General features: G+C 38.4%; 1 protein-coding gene across 4 annotated transcripts in view; it reads right to left on the bottom strand.

Annotated features, from left to right (window-relative positions):
- The window catches only part of STAMBPL1 (STAM binding protein like 1), a 43300-nt gene that overhangs the window by 12579 nt on the left and 11637 nt on the right, over positions 1-19084 (bottom strand). For all 4 annotated transcript variants that reach the window (XM_003810515.5, XM_055093112.2, XM_055093113.1 and 1 more), the window contains 3 exons: positions 9177-9259; positions 5250-5467; positions 2137-2212 (listed from right to left, as the gene is read on the bottom strand). In XM_003810515.5, coding sequence (XP_003810563.1) covers positions 2137-2212; positions 5250-5467; positions 9177-9206 — 324 coding nt within the window. In that variant the 5' untranslated portion in view covers positions 9207-9259. The remainder of the gene's footprint in view (positions 1-2136; positions 2213-5249; positions 5468-9176; positions 9260-19084) is intronic.

Below are 19084 nucleotides of genomic sequence, written 5' to 3'. Positions count from 1 at the left end.
AATATATATACATATTGATTAGTGGGATTTTCAATACACTCTTTCAGATCATCAGGTGAGAAAGAAAAACAGCTGGTAGGTATATTGCAAATAAAGTCATGAGTAACCAAAGATGATGGCAGAAAAATAAATCTCTCTTTTTTATGGGTCCAAAATATAACTTTCCAGCAGGAAAGAAACACTATTATCCCTTTTGTAAGACCTTTATTGGCCCCACTGATTAGATAAGCATTTTGTTATAGCCCAATGCTATAAAATGTAAATAGCTAGAACTTTGTGGCTACCTTTGTGGTACCCCATTTTTAGGCAGTGAGTTTGAGATCAATGACTTGTTCTATAGTACATAAATCATGTAGCATCAGAATTAGAAGGGATGTGAGAGAATATATGGTGGATAGGGATTTCCAGACATGCTAGACTGTAAAAAGAATAGCTGGGGCACTTTTTATAAAAATACAGATCCCCCCAAGCCTAATCTGGATCTACTGAATTAACACCTGTAGAGAAGGGGTCTGGGAATCTGGATCTCAAACAGCTTCCTCAGAGATCGTTAACGGCAGGAAAATCTGGGAATTCTTATATAGTCCAACTACCTCTTCTTTTTTAGAGGTGAGGATACAAAGGCCTGGAGAGACTGAAAGTCCTGTTCGGTATTATGCAACCAGCTAGCGGCCCATTTAGGACTGGAACTCAAGTCTCCTGACTCTAGCTCTTTCACCAAATTTCTATTCTCTTAATCCTTTGTCATTCATTTATGTATTTATTCATATATCTATTCAATAAGCATAAACAAGGGAAATGTATATGGTTTTGGAGAATTTTTCTCCTACAAAAAAGATAAGCATAACCCTAAATTATAGTACACGAGTCACCGTGACAGCCTGGTACCTTTGGTTTCCAAACAGAACTCTCTGAGGTTGAATGAACAAGAGAACTGAGGGGAAATGTTACACAAAGACATGATAATAAATGATACTTCAGGTAAGTGACTGCAGACATTAAAAAAGTTGGCTGGGTGCGGTGGCTCACACCTGTAATCCTAACACTTTGGGAGGCAGAGGCAGGTGGATCACTTGAGGTCAGGAGTTCGAGACCAGCCTGGCCAACATGGTGAAACCCCATCTCTATTAAAAATACAAAAATTAGCTGGGCATGGTGGCAGGTGCCTGTAATCCCAGCTACTCAGGAAGCTGAGGCAGAGAATTGCTTGAACCCAGGAGGCGGGCGTTGCAGTGAGCCGAGATTGCGCCACTTCACTCCAGCCTAGGTGACAGAGCAAGACTCTGACTCAAAATAAATAAATAAATAAATAATGTAGATGACCATTTGACAAAATCTGCATTTTGCTTATGCATCCTCAGGTCTGAAAATACTCATAGGAAAGCCTTTATTTCATTATTTGGTAAAGTGTTTTTCAAAAATTATTTAAAATTTCATGCTACAATTGGCTTTGTGTACATGATTTTATCTTCCTTCATATAAGACCAACACAAACTATTAAAGACAAATAAATGGGAAACATTGTAAATGTTTATTTAAAAGAATATATTCACAGCTAGACATAACCAAAATTATAGATATAGCAATTATTGGTGATAAATCATTAAAAAATTGATGATAAATTGCAACACTCTTTTTCCTTGATAGTATTTTAGTCTACCACCTCCTGCTTCCCCCACAACGCTTTATAATCTATAATTCCAGTTCTATAAGATGTAAATAGCTAGAACTTTGTGGCTGCCTTAATAACTAACACTAATTTTCAAACAGTTATTGAGTTCAGGGCTGTATAAAGTAATCAAAAGCAGCCAAAATGACCATCTGAAAGAAGTTCGCAGAAATATACAACATTCTCTTAACCTCTGGGAGAGATTATTGTAAAATAATTCCTTCCTCACACTATTAGGTAACGTTTTTCTTTCTTTCTTTTCCCCCAGAATCAATTAGACAAACCACACTGGCTCAGTGATGATCATTAAATGTCTAAGAAAAAATCGAAACATCATAGTTAATGGAATGAATTTCTTGCGCTCAAACTCTCAAGAGAAAGAGAAAGGGGAGGAAGGGGAAGGGTGAATCAATAATGGATACTTATGGAGCATTTGATTCCACAGTGGAGAAGAAAACCCACAATACCTTCATAATATCCTGCTTTTCAGGTACTGCACATTGCTGGTAATCTCGATGGTTAGGAAGCTTTTCTACAAATAAGCTAAGGAAGAGAAAACATGTCCTTAGCATTATGTGACAGCAAAAGTTCAATAATGCTTTCTAATAAGGGAATGAGGATCCTTTTTCAAAAATGACATGTTTAATAACTTATTCATTTACCTTCAGTCTTGCCATCTGCCTTTTCACTAAAGTCTGGCATGAGTATTATTTTGGTATTAATGGTTAAGCTCAACAAACTAAGCACCAAAGCTAACAAGATTAAGGTCAGGGTACTTTCCAAACAGATCAAGTCACTTTGATCTTTCTCAGGTACTGCATGCTTAACCCCAAAAGAGCACCACCTTACTTTAGCATACTGCTGGCAACAGAGAGAATCACATAAAAATATCAGAGCATGGAAAGAGTGATGTAAATCCCTTCTCACTCTTGAAAAAAACTCAAACGACCACTGATGAATCAGCAGCGCCATCGTGTATCAAAAAACTCTTAACCGAAAACTCATAACTAAGAAAAGTGACAACCAGAATCCCTAGTGAATTAGGAGTTGCTAATTAGGAATTCATTATTTTTCGTCACCGTTTGAGGAACAAGAGACAGCAGCAGTGAAAGGAAATTCCTACAGCAAACCAGGTGCATCGCTTCCAGGTAAAGTGAAGAAACTGCTACCACAAAGGCAGGGAATTCTCTTTTTTATGCACTGACGTATCCTCAGCCTGAAGAATAGCATCCAGCTCATAATAAGTGCTCAATAAATATTTGCAAAATGAATGAATAACCCTTCCTTGATAAATCATAATGAGCTGTAAATGCTATTTCTGATCAAACAATATGCCTTATACTTACTGATTCTGTAAATCAAATCATACACACATATACTCATCATTTAATTTCATCTGATCACAAGGCTATAGGTTAGACAGAAATGTTAGCATAATTCCCATTTTAAATGAGAAAATTAAGGCTTAAAGAAGCTTTAAAAGTTGTTAGCTATCTAAGCCTTTATAAATAGAATAAATTCAAAGACATTTAGAGCAGAGGGGACCTCAGAGATTTTCTCCCATAAATCTTTCATTTGTAGATGAGGAACTAAGGCCCAGGAAGAATAAGTGAATTACAAATTACCATACAACTAATAATACAAGAGAATTCAAATATTTTGATTACACAGTAATTCTGAGATATAGGGGCCTTTTCCTTTTCACCAGGCTCACAATTCCAAAGGAACATATGCAAGATCAGAGCAGAAGGTGAAAAAGAAATATTATTAATTGGTAACTTATTCAGAAACAAAAATTATTGGAAAAGTTTGGCTATCAATGGTGGAGAATAACTTCTAATTTCATATTTATTACTTAACTTTCTAAAAACAAGTGATTTTCCCAGGTAGGGTGAAGGTTGCCAACCATTCTCTAAATTTTCAAGTTCAGTAACTTGAATAAAATGCAGATCTCAATTTTTGCACACCATGTAAACTGCCTTTAATTTTGCCCTCGGTAGAATCATGGAAGGAAATTTTTAAAATATTGTATCTTTCAACTTCTTAAATGTTCTCAGGCTAAGCCCCTGACTAAGCTAGTGATATTATATGTGAAATAAGCCAGGCACAGAAACACAAATACTGCATGATCTCACTTATAATGTAGAAGGAATCTAAAATAGTTGAATTCACAGGGGGGCAGAGAGTAGTCTGGTAGCTATCAGAGTTCCAGCAGTTGAGGATGGGGGTGAGATGTTGGTCAAAGGATACAAAATTTCAGTTAGACAGGAGGAATAAGTTCAGGAGGTCCAGTGTATATGATGATTATACTTAATAACAATGTATTGCATAATTATGCAGCTTGGGTCTGGCACAGTAGCTCATGCCTATAATCCCAGGACTTTGGGAGGTCAAAGCAGGAGGATCACTTGCATCCAGGAGTTGGAGATCAGCCTGGGCAACATAGTAAGATCCCATCTCTACAAAAATAAAAAATTAGCTGAGCATGGTGACACATGCCTGTAGTCCCAGCTACTCGGGAGGCTGAGGTGGGAGGATCACTTGAGCCAGGGAGGTCGAGGCTGCAGTGAGCTATGATTGTGCCACTGTACTCAGCCTGTGCAACAGGGAGACCCTGTCTCAATAAAAGGTCTGTGAGGTAATAAATATGTTAATTGTCTTGACTTGGTCATTCCACAATATAAGCATATATGTATCAAAACATGTTGCATACCACAAATACATATAATTTTTATTTGTCAACTTAAATAAAATAAATAATAAGCTAGCAAAAGTAATCGGCATGTGACTTTCAATTAAAAAAAAGAAGGTTCATCTTAGAAGATATAATTATTGATGACAGGACATCTTTTCAACTAGTAAGTTACCAGATTTATAGTAAGGAAAGACGAAGTCCCATTTCTGTTAACTCTTAAACTAGGATATGTCACCAACAAATATCTGTCTAATAGGAAACATGATACTTTGACATGGCTGTTTTGATGTAGCCACTTTTACTCAACATTTTGACAGCTCTTTTGTACATAGTGTTCTTAATAGCCAAATAAAATGTTTTTTAAAAAGAAATAATAAGTGCTATATGAAACTTGAATGAGTTTCCTGAACCTATCCCTGAACCTGAATCAGATCTTTCCTGTGTCTCCCAACTTGTCCCCTAGACTCAACCCACCAAATCAAATTTTTTAAATGTTGATGGCATGTTCTAGGTGCTATAAATGGAGCTGCACTGTAGTTCCTGCTCTCATAAAGCTTCCATTTCTGTCGGGGAAAATCGCATGAAAAAATAAATTATATTTAAGAAGAGTGAAACATGTATTAAATAGATTACTATGCTGGCCTTGGAAAGGAAATCTGATAACCCTGAGCCTCCTGCCCTCCCTGACCCTAAGCCTCAGAGATGGTGTTGGGATGCCTGTGAGTACATTAGTTGGTAATTTAAAAACTTGAACATTTAATGCTCCTAGAGACTGTGCAATTGGTCTGAATATGAAAACATTACGGATACCCAAACTGCCACATCAAAATAACTATGTAAATATTTTTCCAATTTTCTCACTTCAGAGGCCTTTAAAACACTTACGTTATAAATTTATTATAAAGAACAAAGGCATTTTCCAAATTTCCTTCTTCCAAATACACAGACGCCATCCTCTCCATCTCTACTCCAGACCTAAAGTAACGTCGTGGAGTGATGTCTTCACTGATGGTGATATTACAACCAAGCTTGCTTAGGGCACGGACTCGCTCTTCTGGGCTTAGGGAAACATCTGTATGGTCAGGCATAGCAGCTAACTTTTTCTGCAAAGCAAAATTTAAATCTCTGATTAACTGTTGATTATAGTAAGAAAAGGATATGACTAATATTATGGACATATGTTCTTTATGAGGAACCTAACACCATTACCTAAGGAAATCTTTTCATAAGTTAATGATATAATCAAAGTAAAGCATTTTTGCTTAAACATGCTTTATACAACAAAAATACATGGTTTATACAACAAAAAGACAAACCTCCAAGGTAAACATACAGTTTTATTGGAGTGGGATCTCACTTTAGGTTTCAGGGTATGCAAATGTTTCAGGTCATTTTAGGTAAAATATCATTGCTCCTCATATCCCTGTGCATGCTTCTATCTGGGATAATCTGAAGCAGGTCATAAGATGAATTCCTGTCATTGTAGGGTTCATGTCAGTCTACTCTGAAGGGTCTCCAAGGAGGTAACTTGGATTCAAGTTACTATAAAGATTCAATTCTATTCCAGAATAAGTGTTGTTTAGTAAGAAATTTTCAGGGCGTCTCTGCGTCTTCATTGAGTTAAAAAAAAACAACCCACAAGTAAGTCCTGGAGAAGCCTTTTCAAGCACAAGAATGCCCCTCTCATTTTTTTTAACATAAAAAGAATCTCAGACCTCCATATAATAGTAATTACACTGTTAAATTAGTCCTTGACTAAGAAAATAATGATATGTTACTAAGAAATGTCAGTGATAGCAATTTGAATTTTATTAATAAAAACAGCATCTATACACTTTTGGTAAAGCATAGAACATATACAATTCAGAATAATTATTCAATAAAAAGTCGGTGCTTCAGAAAGGAAATTTTCTCTGTTAAGTGCCACATAGCAAGTATCTTAGGCTCTGCTAGCCATATGGTTTCCATTGCAACTTGAATTCAGCTCTCAGCATGAAAGTCACCATAAACAATATGGAAAAAAATGACCCTGGCTGTGTCCCCTAAATTTTTATTTATAAAAGCAAGTGGGTGGTTTGGCCCTTACACCATAGTTTGCTGACCCCTGCTTTAGACCAGCATGTTTCAAAGCATGGTCCATGTACTGGCAGCATCAGCATCAACTGGGAGTTTCTTACAAATGCAAATTCCTAACAGGTCTCACCTCAGACCTATAGTCAGGATCTCTGGAGTCAGGCAGGAGAATCAATGTTTTAATCCATCTTTCCAGAGGTACTTATGCCTGTACAGTTTGAGAAGCAAGGCTTTAGACCAACCCCTTCTACCATTGCTGGATGCTCCCAGAACAGAGTTAGTCTAGAGCAAATTTAGCTTCTCAAGGCCTCCTTGGTCAGTTAAGGGTAGGTTGCAAGTCTGACTACTGTGTGGGTGGAGCACTTCATTCAAGTCTGTAGAAAGCTATAAAAGAAGTCAAGGTAAGCATACTTTTAGTCTGGCCATGAATTACCGAGCCAACCTTCAGGGACAGGGTATAGTGAATTAGATATCTGGAGTTCTTCCAATGCCATCTGGTCTACTTTGGTGGTAATTTTACAGCCAATAGAACCCCAGAGATCTGAAATGATTCTTGGTCCTAAAGGTTTAATATGTAACCAGAGACCCATAAACTTGTTTCTCAAGGCTTCATTAAGTAAGAACCATACCATGTCCCTTGTACATTTTATTATGTGGCTTCCCCACATCAGAGACAGAAATTGGAGTTTCTGAACTTTGAGCCTCAGGCTTCAGTATATAGTCTTTTCAATTGAGATGTCTCAAAACCTACAGCAATCCATCCACTTTTCCCTAACCACACTCGGCTATAGAACTCAACAGCACCAAAAGAAAATATTGTCATTTGACACAGATAATTGCTTCAATGACATCAGAAAAATGACTAGAAAAAAAATCTATGAAAATCAGAATGTTCTCTAAAGGGGGTTCCAGCCTCTCATATGTATAAAAGTAATGTATTCATATTTTACTACTATATAGTCCACACTGAGTTATAATTATTTCTGTACAAGTGTGTCTGATCCCTTATGAACTCCTTGGGGTTTTAAAAGGGATCATTTTCCATTTATCTCTGTTCCCTAGAATGTAGCATATTCCCTGCCACATAAGTGATGATTAATAGGTATATCAAATAATAGACAGATGGAAGTGAGAGAAGGAAGCAACAAGAGATTATAATTAGTTTTTTTCCCTGAAAATGAAAATTAGATTGATTTTTCCTCTTCTGAATGGTCCCATCCTTCCCAAATTTAAAACTGATTTCAAAGATAAGCTGGAAAATAACCTAAAGTCTTCATCAATCTATAATATTTCATTTGCATGCAGACTTCTTGGATGAAAACACAAATTTTCCAGATAAAAAGCCTTTGTGTTCATTTTTACAGTGACATATACAATAAAATTTTAATTATTGTTATATAATGTTCTATAAAAACACAGAAGACATCTCATAAGTATGACTCCTTCCTCTGGAGAGGTGGAAATGGGTCAGTCTTTATTAACCATAGTGGAACAACAACATGGGGACAGAAAGTGAAAATGTTTCTGCAATTGTCTACCTTTCCAAATATACTCTGAAGACAACTAATTTTTGTGAATGACTTTCTTGGTCAAGAAAAAACATTAGGGGCCGGGTGCGGAGGCTCACACCTGTAATCCCAGCAATCTGGGAGGCCGAGGTGGGCTGATTACGAGGTCAGGAGATGGAGACCATCTTGGCTAACACGGTGAAACCTGTCTCTACTAAAAATACAAAAAATTAGCTGGGCGTGGTGGCGGCAGCCTATAGTCCCAACTACTCAGGAGGCTGAGGCAGGAGAATGGCATGAACCTGGGAGGCGGGGCTTGCAGTGAGCCGAGATCGTGCCATTGGCACTCCAGCCTGAGTGACAGAGCGAGACTCTGCCTCAAAAAAAAAAAAGAAAAAACATTAGGTCACAACCTATTTCAGTACAAGAACAAGGCCCTCTCTTTCTTTATGTCCTGGTGCTAGTCTTTGTGTGTACAGGGTATTTAGTATACTGCAGCTCATGGGGCTACTCCTACAAGGTCACCATGAGTGGCTGGGGAGGGTCATCAAGAGGAGGAAAATGGGAATGACAGTTTCCATTTATCGTACCATCCTGGTAGGCTAGGACCATCAAAAAATATTGTTTCCAATTGTCACTGGGCAAAAAGTACAAAATCAGGGCCATGGAGATTACATAATGTGTCTATATTCACACTCAGAGACTGATCTAGGACACAGAATAAGCCCATGTGATGCAGCTAGAGAAAGTGTGCACAGTGCTGGGCAGTGAGGGGAAAAGTGAGAAGAACAAGAGCTTCCAGTACAAAGACATTTACACGAGGATCCAAAGCAATACCTAGGTGTTATGTATGTTTTTCTCAGTTAACGCCATACAAGGTGAGCCTCCGATTCTTATCCATAAAGAAGCTGAGGCACAAAGAGCTTTAAGTAGCTCCTCAGATATCAACTCTGAAATTCTTCTCTCCGGTGTTTTGCCAAAGGACTACACTCCTGGAATCTAGCTAGATAAACTAAAATTTTAGACTTTTGTGGAAAATAAAATTTATTTTTAAGTCTTACAAAGATAGCTTTATTAGTCACTTCCTCAAAGAAGACAACCACACAGATGGATGAAAAACTACAAGTGCTAAACCTTTTAAAGTAATTGTGACTCATTTCACATTTGTATGTTTCTGTTCTTCTTTTTGGGCTTTCCAACCAAATGTTAGATATCAGCTGGTGTGACCTACCAGAGAATTCACAGTAAAAGGCTGATCCATGTTGTCTTATCTGTGAAATGAGGATGTTCACTGTTTCTTCTCAATCACTTCATCTGTTTCAAAAACAAGAAGCAGAACTAAAGTTATTTTTTGAGACCCAAGTTTGAAATCCCAAACCCCAGGGTTATCTCTGCCTCAGACAAACAGGAACAAATTGAAATAACCTATATAACCTGAGTGTTTAGAGAGACTGTTGGAAATCTCTTCCTGAAAATACAAAACTGCAAGTGGTTATAGTTTCCTGAAGCTGATGTTTAAAAGTGAAGGTGTGAAAATAATTCACATTTGACTGGCACCCAGTATGAATCTGCTGCGGGATACCTTACTTAGAACTCTATGCAAGGTTATAAAGTAGGTTCGCTTTCTTCAAAGGAATAAAGAATATTGATTAGAAGCATGGACTGTTAAATCTAGAGCCAGTCTGGATTTAAACTCAACCTTAGAACTATAACAGGCAGAATTCTAAGATAGCTCTGTGATTCCTGCCCCTTGATATCTGTAGGTTTGTGTAATCCTCTCTGCTTGAGTGTGTTTAAGACCTGTAGTTGGCTTCTAACCAATAGAAGACAGCAAAGGTCATGGAATATTATTCCCATGAATATGTTGAATCACATGGCAAAGATGAAGAGATATTGTAGATATAAGAATCCCCCTAATAATGTTAAGTTAATTAAAAGAAAAATTATCCTGAGTGGTCTGGATCTAATCAGGTAAGACCTTTAAAAGAAGTAGATTCTCTCCTGCTGGCCTTAAAGACTCAGCCACCACAAGTTCCAAAGCTGCAAGGAAATTAATTCTGCCAACGATCAAACAAGCTTGGAAGATGACTGCAAGCCTCTGATGAGACTCTAGCCCATGTCAACAAGTCAATTGCTGCCTTGTGAGACCATGAGCAGAGGACCTAGATAAGCTGTGCCTAGACTCCTGAACCAAAAAGCAGCAAGATAATACATGTATATTTAAGCCTTTAATTTCATAAAAATTTGTAAAGCAGCAATAGAAAGCAAATATGTTTAGCTGTGTGACTGCAGGGAAGTTATATAGCCTTTCTGTGCATCTACAAAATGGGAGAAACAGTGGTTCCTACATCATGTGGTTGTTCTAGGATCAAATGAGTTAGCACATAAAGTCCTTAGAGTATCAATAGCTCCTAGCATATAGTCAATATTTTATCAATGTTAGCTATTTTTAGAATCTTTATTTTATAGTTGAGACAACTGAGGCTCAGAGAAGTCAAGTGAATGTACCCAAGTTTAAATATTACTTCAATAAATATTAGTAATTCCCATCCTTTTTATGCTAGTTTAGGTCAAGCTCTGTATCACCACTTTCCACTTCTAAATTTATTTTGTCCTTTATACCCCACTCATCACTTAGATGACTTTGAACATGGATCTTCTCCTCAGTTCCTCACTTAGGAAACAAGGGGTTAAGATGGATTCTTTTCCGTTATAATATTCAGTGATTCTAGAAATCTCAGAAGTAGATCAATCAACAGCTCCAGTGCTATTTTCTGGCCTAAATCCATGGAGGAACCCTTCAAGAAAAATTACTCTTGTATTCCAGTCTTTCCCCTCCATTGTCTCCAGTAATCCCTGGGGTAAACATTGAGCTCTAAGCCTGCAGGCTAAAAAATGCCCAAGAAAGAAAAAACATGGTTCATCACAGTGTAGTTTAGAAACTGAGTTAACAATTTTGGCACCACTGAATGTAGGCAATCCCAACTGAGGAATTAATACTTCTCAGTGAGAAGAAATAAACCAGGAAAAAAAGACGTTAAAAGCGTTAAAAAGACAGAGCAAAGGCTTATGGGGAATGTGAAGCCGGGGAGGGAGGGGAACAAGAAAACACTAGTAAGTCATTTATTAGAGCCTTATAAAAGAGTAGAATTGGCCAGACACAGTGATTCACACCTGTAATCCCAGCACTTTGGGAGGCCGAGGCGGCGGATCACCTGAGGTCAGGAGTTCAAGACCAGTCTGGGCGACGTGGTGAAACTCCGTCTCTACTGAAAATACAAAAATTAGCCAGGCGTGGTAGCGCACGCCTGTAATCCCAGCTACTAGGGAGGCTGAGGCAGGAGAATTGCTTGAATCCATGGGGCGGAGGATGCAGTGAGCTGAGATGGCACCACTGCACTCTAGCCTGGGTGACAGAGCTAGACTCCAGCTCAAAAATAAAATATTTAAAAAGTAGAATTATTTCTTTTGATGATTGCTCAGATCCATAAAGAGAGAGCATAGAATTTAAAAGGTTGAAAATATTAGCATAGTGGTTTTTACATTTTACTGCATCTAAAATCACATAAACCTGAGATCTGTTTAAAATGCAGTCTCCTAAGACCCACCCTAAGGATTCTGAATCCATCGGTTTTAAGCCCACAAGTAGGTGTTGTCAGATATGGCCCAGTCATTCCAATACATGAGGTTTCCAAACAATACTTTGAGAGACACTGCATTTCAGAATGAATTAAGCAGGATTCTTAACTGCAGGCAAAGGTCTGACTCTTGAATTCATAGAAGGATAATGAAAAAAAACACAAACTTCTAGGAAGGCCAGAGAAATCAGGTTTGGAAGCTACATATCCAAGAACACTGCCCCAGACTACACAGCAGCATTGGTCTGGTGAAAACACCTCTGCTATCTCTATTACTTGATGAACAGGGGATTCTACAGCTTCTACTACCAACACCAGCAACTCCAGCAACTAGCTGCTGCCCTGGGAACGATGTGCAGCCGCCATGTACTTCTGCATGTCTCTAGTTTCTATTTCAAAGCATGAGATGCAGATGTTTGACTGGCAAAGTCTGGGTCCCATGCCTGCAGCCCGGCTGAAAAGATGGCCGAAGATGTAAATATCTAGCACTTTATCCTCCTGTAGGAGGCAGTGGGATATGCCAAGAGAGGAAAGGTGGATTCAGGGCTGGGTGACCAGAAAACAATGCTAAGTGTGAGCAGAAACAATGAAACAAACATCTCTGTAATGAGCTTCTATATGTATGAAATGTTTAAACATATCTTAAACATCAGAGTTTATTAAATTACTATAGATAAAAACTATTCACTCCCACATATGAATATATTAATAATTCAGAAATAGAAGCCAACTCCCCTCAAATCTAAGATGAAAGAAGTTCACAGACTGGTCAGTCAACTTATTTTTTGAACCATTTATTAGCTGATGGTCCTGTCTTAGTTCCTTTATCTTTTGCCCCCTAGTCCTGGCACTTACAGTTGCATTATAAACAATTGCAAGATCAACATAAACAGGTATGTTTTCTAGTTCAGTGGCTCTCAAAATGTGGTCCAGGTTCCCCACGATCCTGTCAGGGAGTCTGTGAGGTCAATATTACTTTCATAATATTACTAAAGCATTATTTGACTTTTTAAATATCAATCTTTCACAGTTGTATAGTGGAGATTTCCAGAGGGTACAAGAGTTAATGGAATGCTTACTTGCATACTCTTATAAATGTCTGTTTTGATTTTTAATACAGTAAATATAAATAGATATAACTCACATAAACAAAGCTTTTTAGTGTCCTTAGTAATTAAGAGTGTAAAGGGGTTCCAAGACCAATAAAGTCTGAAAACCACGGCTCTAGATCAACAATGCAAATGAATAAACAAAACAAAAACTCACCATGCTACCTCAATCTAATCAGAAATAAAGTGGGCCAGGAGAATCTAAAACAGGAAAAATTAACAGCAAGTACCACTTTCCATTTGTGCTACTGTGGTCTTACTAAAACAATTAGAAAATTTGAACTGAGGGTACAGTAAGAGGTACTTCACCTCATAGTACTTGAGATCCACAGATGCTAACTAATGGGAAGTATTCAGTATCATGCAAGAATAAAATAAATTCCCCCTCCAAAGTGGAGGTCCAAAGTGCTATAAAGCACACGGTGCAAACAGCCTTTGGAGTGAGATAAGCCTGGGTGTTGAGTCTAGGCTCTATCATTTGCTTGCTAAATATCCTTTACTGAGCCCCCTCCAAGGTTTACTTTACTCATTCGGCAGGGCGCTTGTCACAGCCACACTTCGCTGCTTTTAGAGTGGCTTAAAACTAATGGAAAACATTCATCAGAAACGCCCGCTTTAATCTCAGCCTACTCCCTGACCTCTACCTCACATTCTTGTGGCTTGATAACATCTGAACATCTGAACTACAGCCTTGTGATCTGTTTAACCTCTAAGATATCTCTTGAGAGTTCTTGCTTCAGAGCTCTTGCCTTCTTGCTTTTATTGCTAGCCCCTTTTCCTGACCATAACCTCCAAAGACATCATCATTTTTTTCTTTAATCTGACCTTTTATAGAGGAGTGGGGGAGTGTCTGCTTTCTGTTAATCCGACTCACAAGAATGTGGGGAATCATGGTGTCAGAACCATACATATTCACAATGAGCACGTGGAGGCCAACCCCTGTCCCAGACATTCAGCTAACAAGTAGCTCCCAGAACCAACTGAGCAGTCGACTGTGCCCAGAGGGGATGTGGCCAAAATGCTGTCTCATCCATAAGTGGCCTGGGAGGGGGTAAGTATCCTCTCCAAATTGGTATTTCACAGCTCTGAGCTTGTAACAGTTTATTCTCTACATAACCATAGCAAAATCCTCTTGGCTTTTGTGTCCCTGCAATGTTTCCAAGTCTGAAGTCCCCCATGGAAACATGGAAGAGTCTCAACAATTCTGCCCTTTAAAATCAGCAGCAAACAATGCAAGAATGAACAGAGGAAAATATCTGACCTAGCATGGTGCTTATTTTGTGATTTTTTCAGCCTTAATTTCCTTTTCTTTTCTTTCTTTCTTTTTCTTAAAATAGTGTGTGTGTGTGTGTGTGTGTGTGTTTGCGTGCATGTGTGTGTTTGTGTGTGTGTGGCAAAGTTCAGAATCCTGACCCATTTTCATCCACAGAGAAATATTTTCCAGAATTCAGAAAGGAGGTGATTACCAGGCAGTGAACGGCCTCCTAAGAGACTCAGCATACAGTAAACAGCCAGCGAGACCATCACCCAAATGTGCCATTTTCTCCCAGGCACTTCTTTTGACTTGAGTGCCCTAGTGACCTGGATAAGTAGGTGTGGCCCACTGGCAGTTAAGAGAGGACAGAGCACCTTATACCACCTCCAGCAGTCTCATTTCTAATTGGCCAAACCAACAGCCACTGGGTTAGTGGTCATGTTTTCCAGGAAGAACATGGTGCAATTTACTCAGTTGGAGGTAGACAAAGAAAATTATTGTAACTCAGCCTGTAGGCTGCAATGACCTAATCTGATTTAGATAAAGGGAGGTAAAGGGTCATTCCCATGTCTTAAATGACAGAGACACAAAGAAGGATCTCCTGAGTCACAGTCTTACAGATTGGGCCCTACTTCAGGAAAAATAAATAAATCTAGGCCCACCCTTCATGTCCCTTTTGAAGGATTTTAAAAATTCAGACATCAAAAGCAAAGATTACATTGATTTGTTTTTACACTTATCTTCTGTAATATATGCAATCAGAAATACGCTGTGACCTAGATGATAAATTATCTTTACTAAAATATTGATAAGATAAAAACGAAATGATCATAATATTAGAAATAGCTTTTATTGGATTTTTTCCCTATATTTGTAGGTACTATATATTATCATTTACTAGGTGCCAGGTGCTTGTCTGTTACTTCTAGAGGTATATTCCACATTAAATATACCAGTCACAACAGAATGGTTTATATTAGATCAATGAGCAAGAATGCAGTTGTTACAGGAAAGATGATTAAGCAAACCACTCCTGATGCATGTGTTAAATTACCTTGAGGTAGATCTAGGCTACTGTGAGTGCAAGAAAGTCACACACTGGGCCATAAAATAATTATTTTGCATAGTGTAATACAAACTTTTTATCCAGCCACCAAGATGAAGTGGTTCGGTGCCCTTAGCACGAAGAGCTCAGGTTTGGGGGCCATATACTACTTTAGGAGGGGCCAGTTTCTATCACTAGTTGGGAGTGCTACAGCAGCTTATTTAACCTTTTTGTGCACCTTATCTTCATCTATTAAATAGGTACAACAATAGCTTTCCAGAAGAATTCAACTAAAGCTTAAATGAGGTAATAAAGTTCCATTATAGTTCCCAGCTTGCAGGAAGAAACTCAAAGAAAATCAGTTCTTTCTCACAGCAAATGTTGGAGAGGTGAGGTTAATGACCTCTGCTAAAAGTTGACTTCTATTACAGATATCAGATGGTTGGTTGATGTGTAACTACTTGCTTCTTTGCAATGAGCTTTTGACAGACAGTCATCTATCCCCTAGCCACCACTACTTCTTCCTCACCAGCAGGGCCCAGTCCCACTAGAGATAGTCACTTTCTCAGTCTCCCTTGTAGTCAGGACTTGGCTGGTTGGCAAGTAACCAAATATTGGACAATGAGACCTGAGGGGAAATCTGTTGGGAGGATTCTGTGAGAAATTTTCCTCTCTAATACAAAGAGACATCCTAGGGAATATATGCCTTTTCATCAGCTGAACATGTGACTTCACATAAGTTGTACAAGGCAGCAGCCATTTTGCAACCTAGAAGGGTCAAGTCCAAGGACAGCCAGTGTCTGGAGGATGGCGGAGCCCAAGGGTGGAATGAGCCTGGCTCCTTGCTCACATGGCTGAGCTGCTGATCTTACCCTAAAACTGTTCTCTTCTAAATTGTTATTATATAAGATTTAAAATGCCATTACAAAAGGCACTCTTAGGATTCTGTAATATGCTCCCTAATTAGCATAGGATTCCTCTGGAAATATAAGAAAATCTTTAGCTATATGAATCCCATGACAAAAGAGGTGATTCTGAATAGTAAAATAGTAAATAATAATCATAAAATGTTGTGAGATTTAAATATTTTTGAAGGAAACAGTTCTAAGATATATTATTTACTCCTTAACTTAAAATAGAAACATTAACCCTTTCTTCATAATTCAACATTAACAATGCTTCCCTCCATTTCTAATTTGCTCCGTTTAATCTGTCATTCATTTAGAAAAAAATCACTTAAAAGGCAACTTATTTACTAAACTTCTTGAATTTGGTCTTTTTCCTCCTTTAATCTATTTTCTCTCATTGATAAAAATTATTTGAGATTATTTACAGAATGAAAGTATAGACTAGGTGTGCATCAGGAGAGATCTTCTGTGAGTGAACCACCTGCTGATTACAGTGAATGTGCTACATGATTTCTAATTTTGCTGCTCAAAAAGCCTTTTATCTTACTTGTTTTTTTTAGACTGCCTTCTAGGTAAGAGTGAGCTGAATTCTGGGCAGGCAAGGTACTATGTCGCCTTCAATAGAAAAAGATAGCCAAAAAAAAAAAAAAACTGTATAAAACAATAGGTACCATTAACAGAATGCTTTCGTTCCCTGGCTAACTGGATGCATGAACACACATGATCTCAGTTAGCCTTTTCCAATAGGAGGTAGTTGAGCCTTGGGATTAGACATGCAGTCTCCAGGGTTAGAACATCTGAATTCAAATTCTGGCTCCAGGAACCACTAACCGCAGAAGTGCAGCTTCCCAGACTGCAAAGGAGGTTGATAATGAATAGGGGTACTGAGAAGGTGAAGTGAGATAATGCTTGTAAAACATATAGCACAATGCTTGGTGCCAGTAAACACTCGACAAATGATTACGACCATGATTTCCATTTTACAGATAAGAAAACTAAAGCCTAGAAGAGATAAGTAACTCAAGCAAATGACAGAGCAGGGACTCTAGGTGCACAGGAGTTCAGGGCTCATACTCACAGTCACACAGCAACACTAATGACTTGCCTCTCATAATAATCAAGAAAATCCAAGAGAAGGTCACATCCTTGGGCCTTGGACAAGAATGAAAAAATTTACTGTGGAAATGAAGATTTCAGTTCAGCATTACAACTATCTGATTCATTATCTCCTCCCTGCCAAAGAAATAAAAGGACATTCATTCCCTTCACATCTTTTTTTTTTTTGGAGAGGAAATTTCACTCTTGTTGCCCAGGCTGGAGTGCAATGGTGCAATCTCAGCTCACTGCAACCTCCGCTTCCTAGGTTCAAGCGATTCTCCTCTTTCAGCGTCCTAAGTAGCTGGGATTACAGGCATGCACTACTATGCCTGGCTAATTTTGTATTTTTAGTAGAGACGGGGTTTCACTATGTTGGCCAGGCTGGTCTCGAACTCCTGACCTCAGGTGATCCGCCCGCCTCGGCCTCCCAAAGTACTGGGGTTACAGGTGTGAGCCACCGTGCCCAGCTCCCTTCACTTTTTTCATCGGCAGAATGATTCAGTGTTTGTGGACTGACTACATGGTATATCTAGTTAAGAAATTCAAATCCATAATTATTCTATCTAGACACAGTTCAATTCAAAATATTTGCTGGTTTTTAATATAAATTCTACATTTTTGTGCTATATCAAAGGCATTTCATATGCTCATCAATGTGCTAATTTTAGATTCTTTTCTAAATGTGATGATTCAATTAATATGCATTATAAAACACTTGGCAAATGAATTTGAGGTGCTGGAGAGAGATTCATATTTGTACACAGATATTTTTTCACCACAAATTCATATGAACTTGCTAACTGTGCTCTCCTCCTGCTAAAATACTAAACATTCCTGGAAATAATGCATTTCTAAAGATAAGCTACCCATAAGGCACTAAACTTTAATGTACCTTTTAATATACTTCCTTTTTTATTAGAATTTGCTTTTAAGAAAATACTATCCAAAAGATACTTAGTTCAATGAAGTATAATGAGTCACAAATAAATGTTTGAAATAGCATCATTTTCCTGCCTGCCAGTTGCCTGAAAGCTCAGAAATGGAGTTAGTCCTTGGGCATTATTAATCAATTTTATTTAATTTTCATAACTTTCTTAAGGACAGTACTTCTACAAAATGAACTGAGTCCAGCACTATTATTCAAAAGCAAAAGAGGGCCATCCTGAAGTACTTCTCATCCACTGCTTCTCCAGTGTTCTCCAACCACAAGAATCTTAACTGTTTAACATGTCGCAGCAGAGGCTGTATTCATACATTTGGTTTTGCACTGGACAATCTCTTCAATGCAGTAGGCAGAAACAGAAAAAAGTTTCCTTCTTAACTTTCCCTGGCAATCCATTTTAAAGAGTTTTCTTGAAGAGCTCCTTATTCTGGCAAAGTTGTTAGCAAGTGGTCATCTGCTGCTCAAATTTGCTCACCACTCATCCCCTTCCTACCTTCCTGCCCTAGAGCTGACATCCCCCTGATTTGGATGCCATGTTCCCTCTGGGAGTGGTTCCTGGATAACCTGCCTGCATTACAATGACTTGGTGGAGGAGGGGTGTGCTGGCCGCGCACACACACACACACACACACACACACACAAACCCCACAGATTTCTAGGCCCCACTGAGTCAAAATTTCTGGGAAGGGTGCCCCAGGGATCTCTAGCCCAGGATGTTTTTATGCACATTAAAACTTGAGACTCACTGCATTAAACAGTTACAAACCCCCACTAAGCACCTGGCCCTGATCAGCTGAACTTTCCCTATTTAAAATCAACTCCTGCCTTGGCCTCTCTGAAGTGGAGGTGTTTCCTTTCTCCTCCCTCACCCTGCATCTCAAATATTAATATTTCATCTTTTTCTCTTGATATATCTTTATTCTATAAGACACCTTTTTTTTTTCATGGCTTCAGCTTAATTTGAGCTTTAGCATTGTACCTTCAAATGTCCTCCATCCATTTCCACCAGGATATCCAACTGTGATTTTTCATTCAATACAATCCAAGGCTAAATGAATCTTTCCTGTAAAAACTGATAGCTCCAAATAAATTTATTTATTCATTCATTTATTCAATGTTACTTATAAAGCCCCTACTTTGTGC

Source organism: Pan paniscus, chromosome 8 (assembly GCF_029289425.2).
Source record: "Pan paniscus chromosome 8, NHGRI_mPanPan1-v2.0_pri, whole genome shotgun sequence".
In the NCBI taxonomy this organism is placed as follows: Eukaryota; Metazoa; Chordata; class Mammalia; order Primates; family Hominidae; genus Pan; species Pan paniscus.
This window is presented reverse-complemented; position numbering and strand designations above follow the sequence as displayed.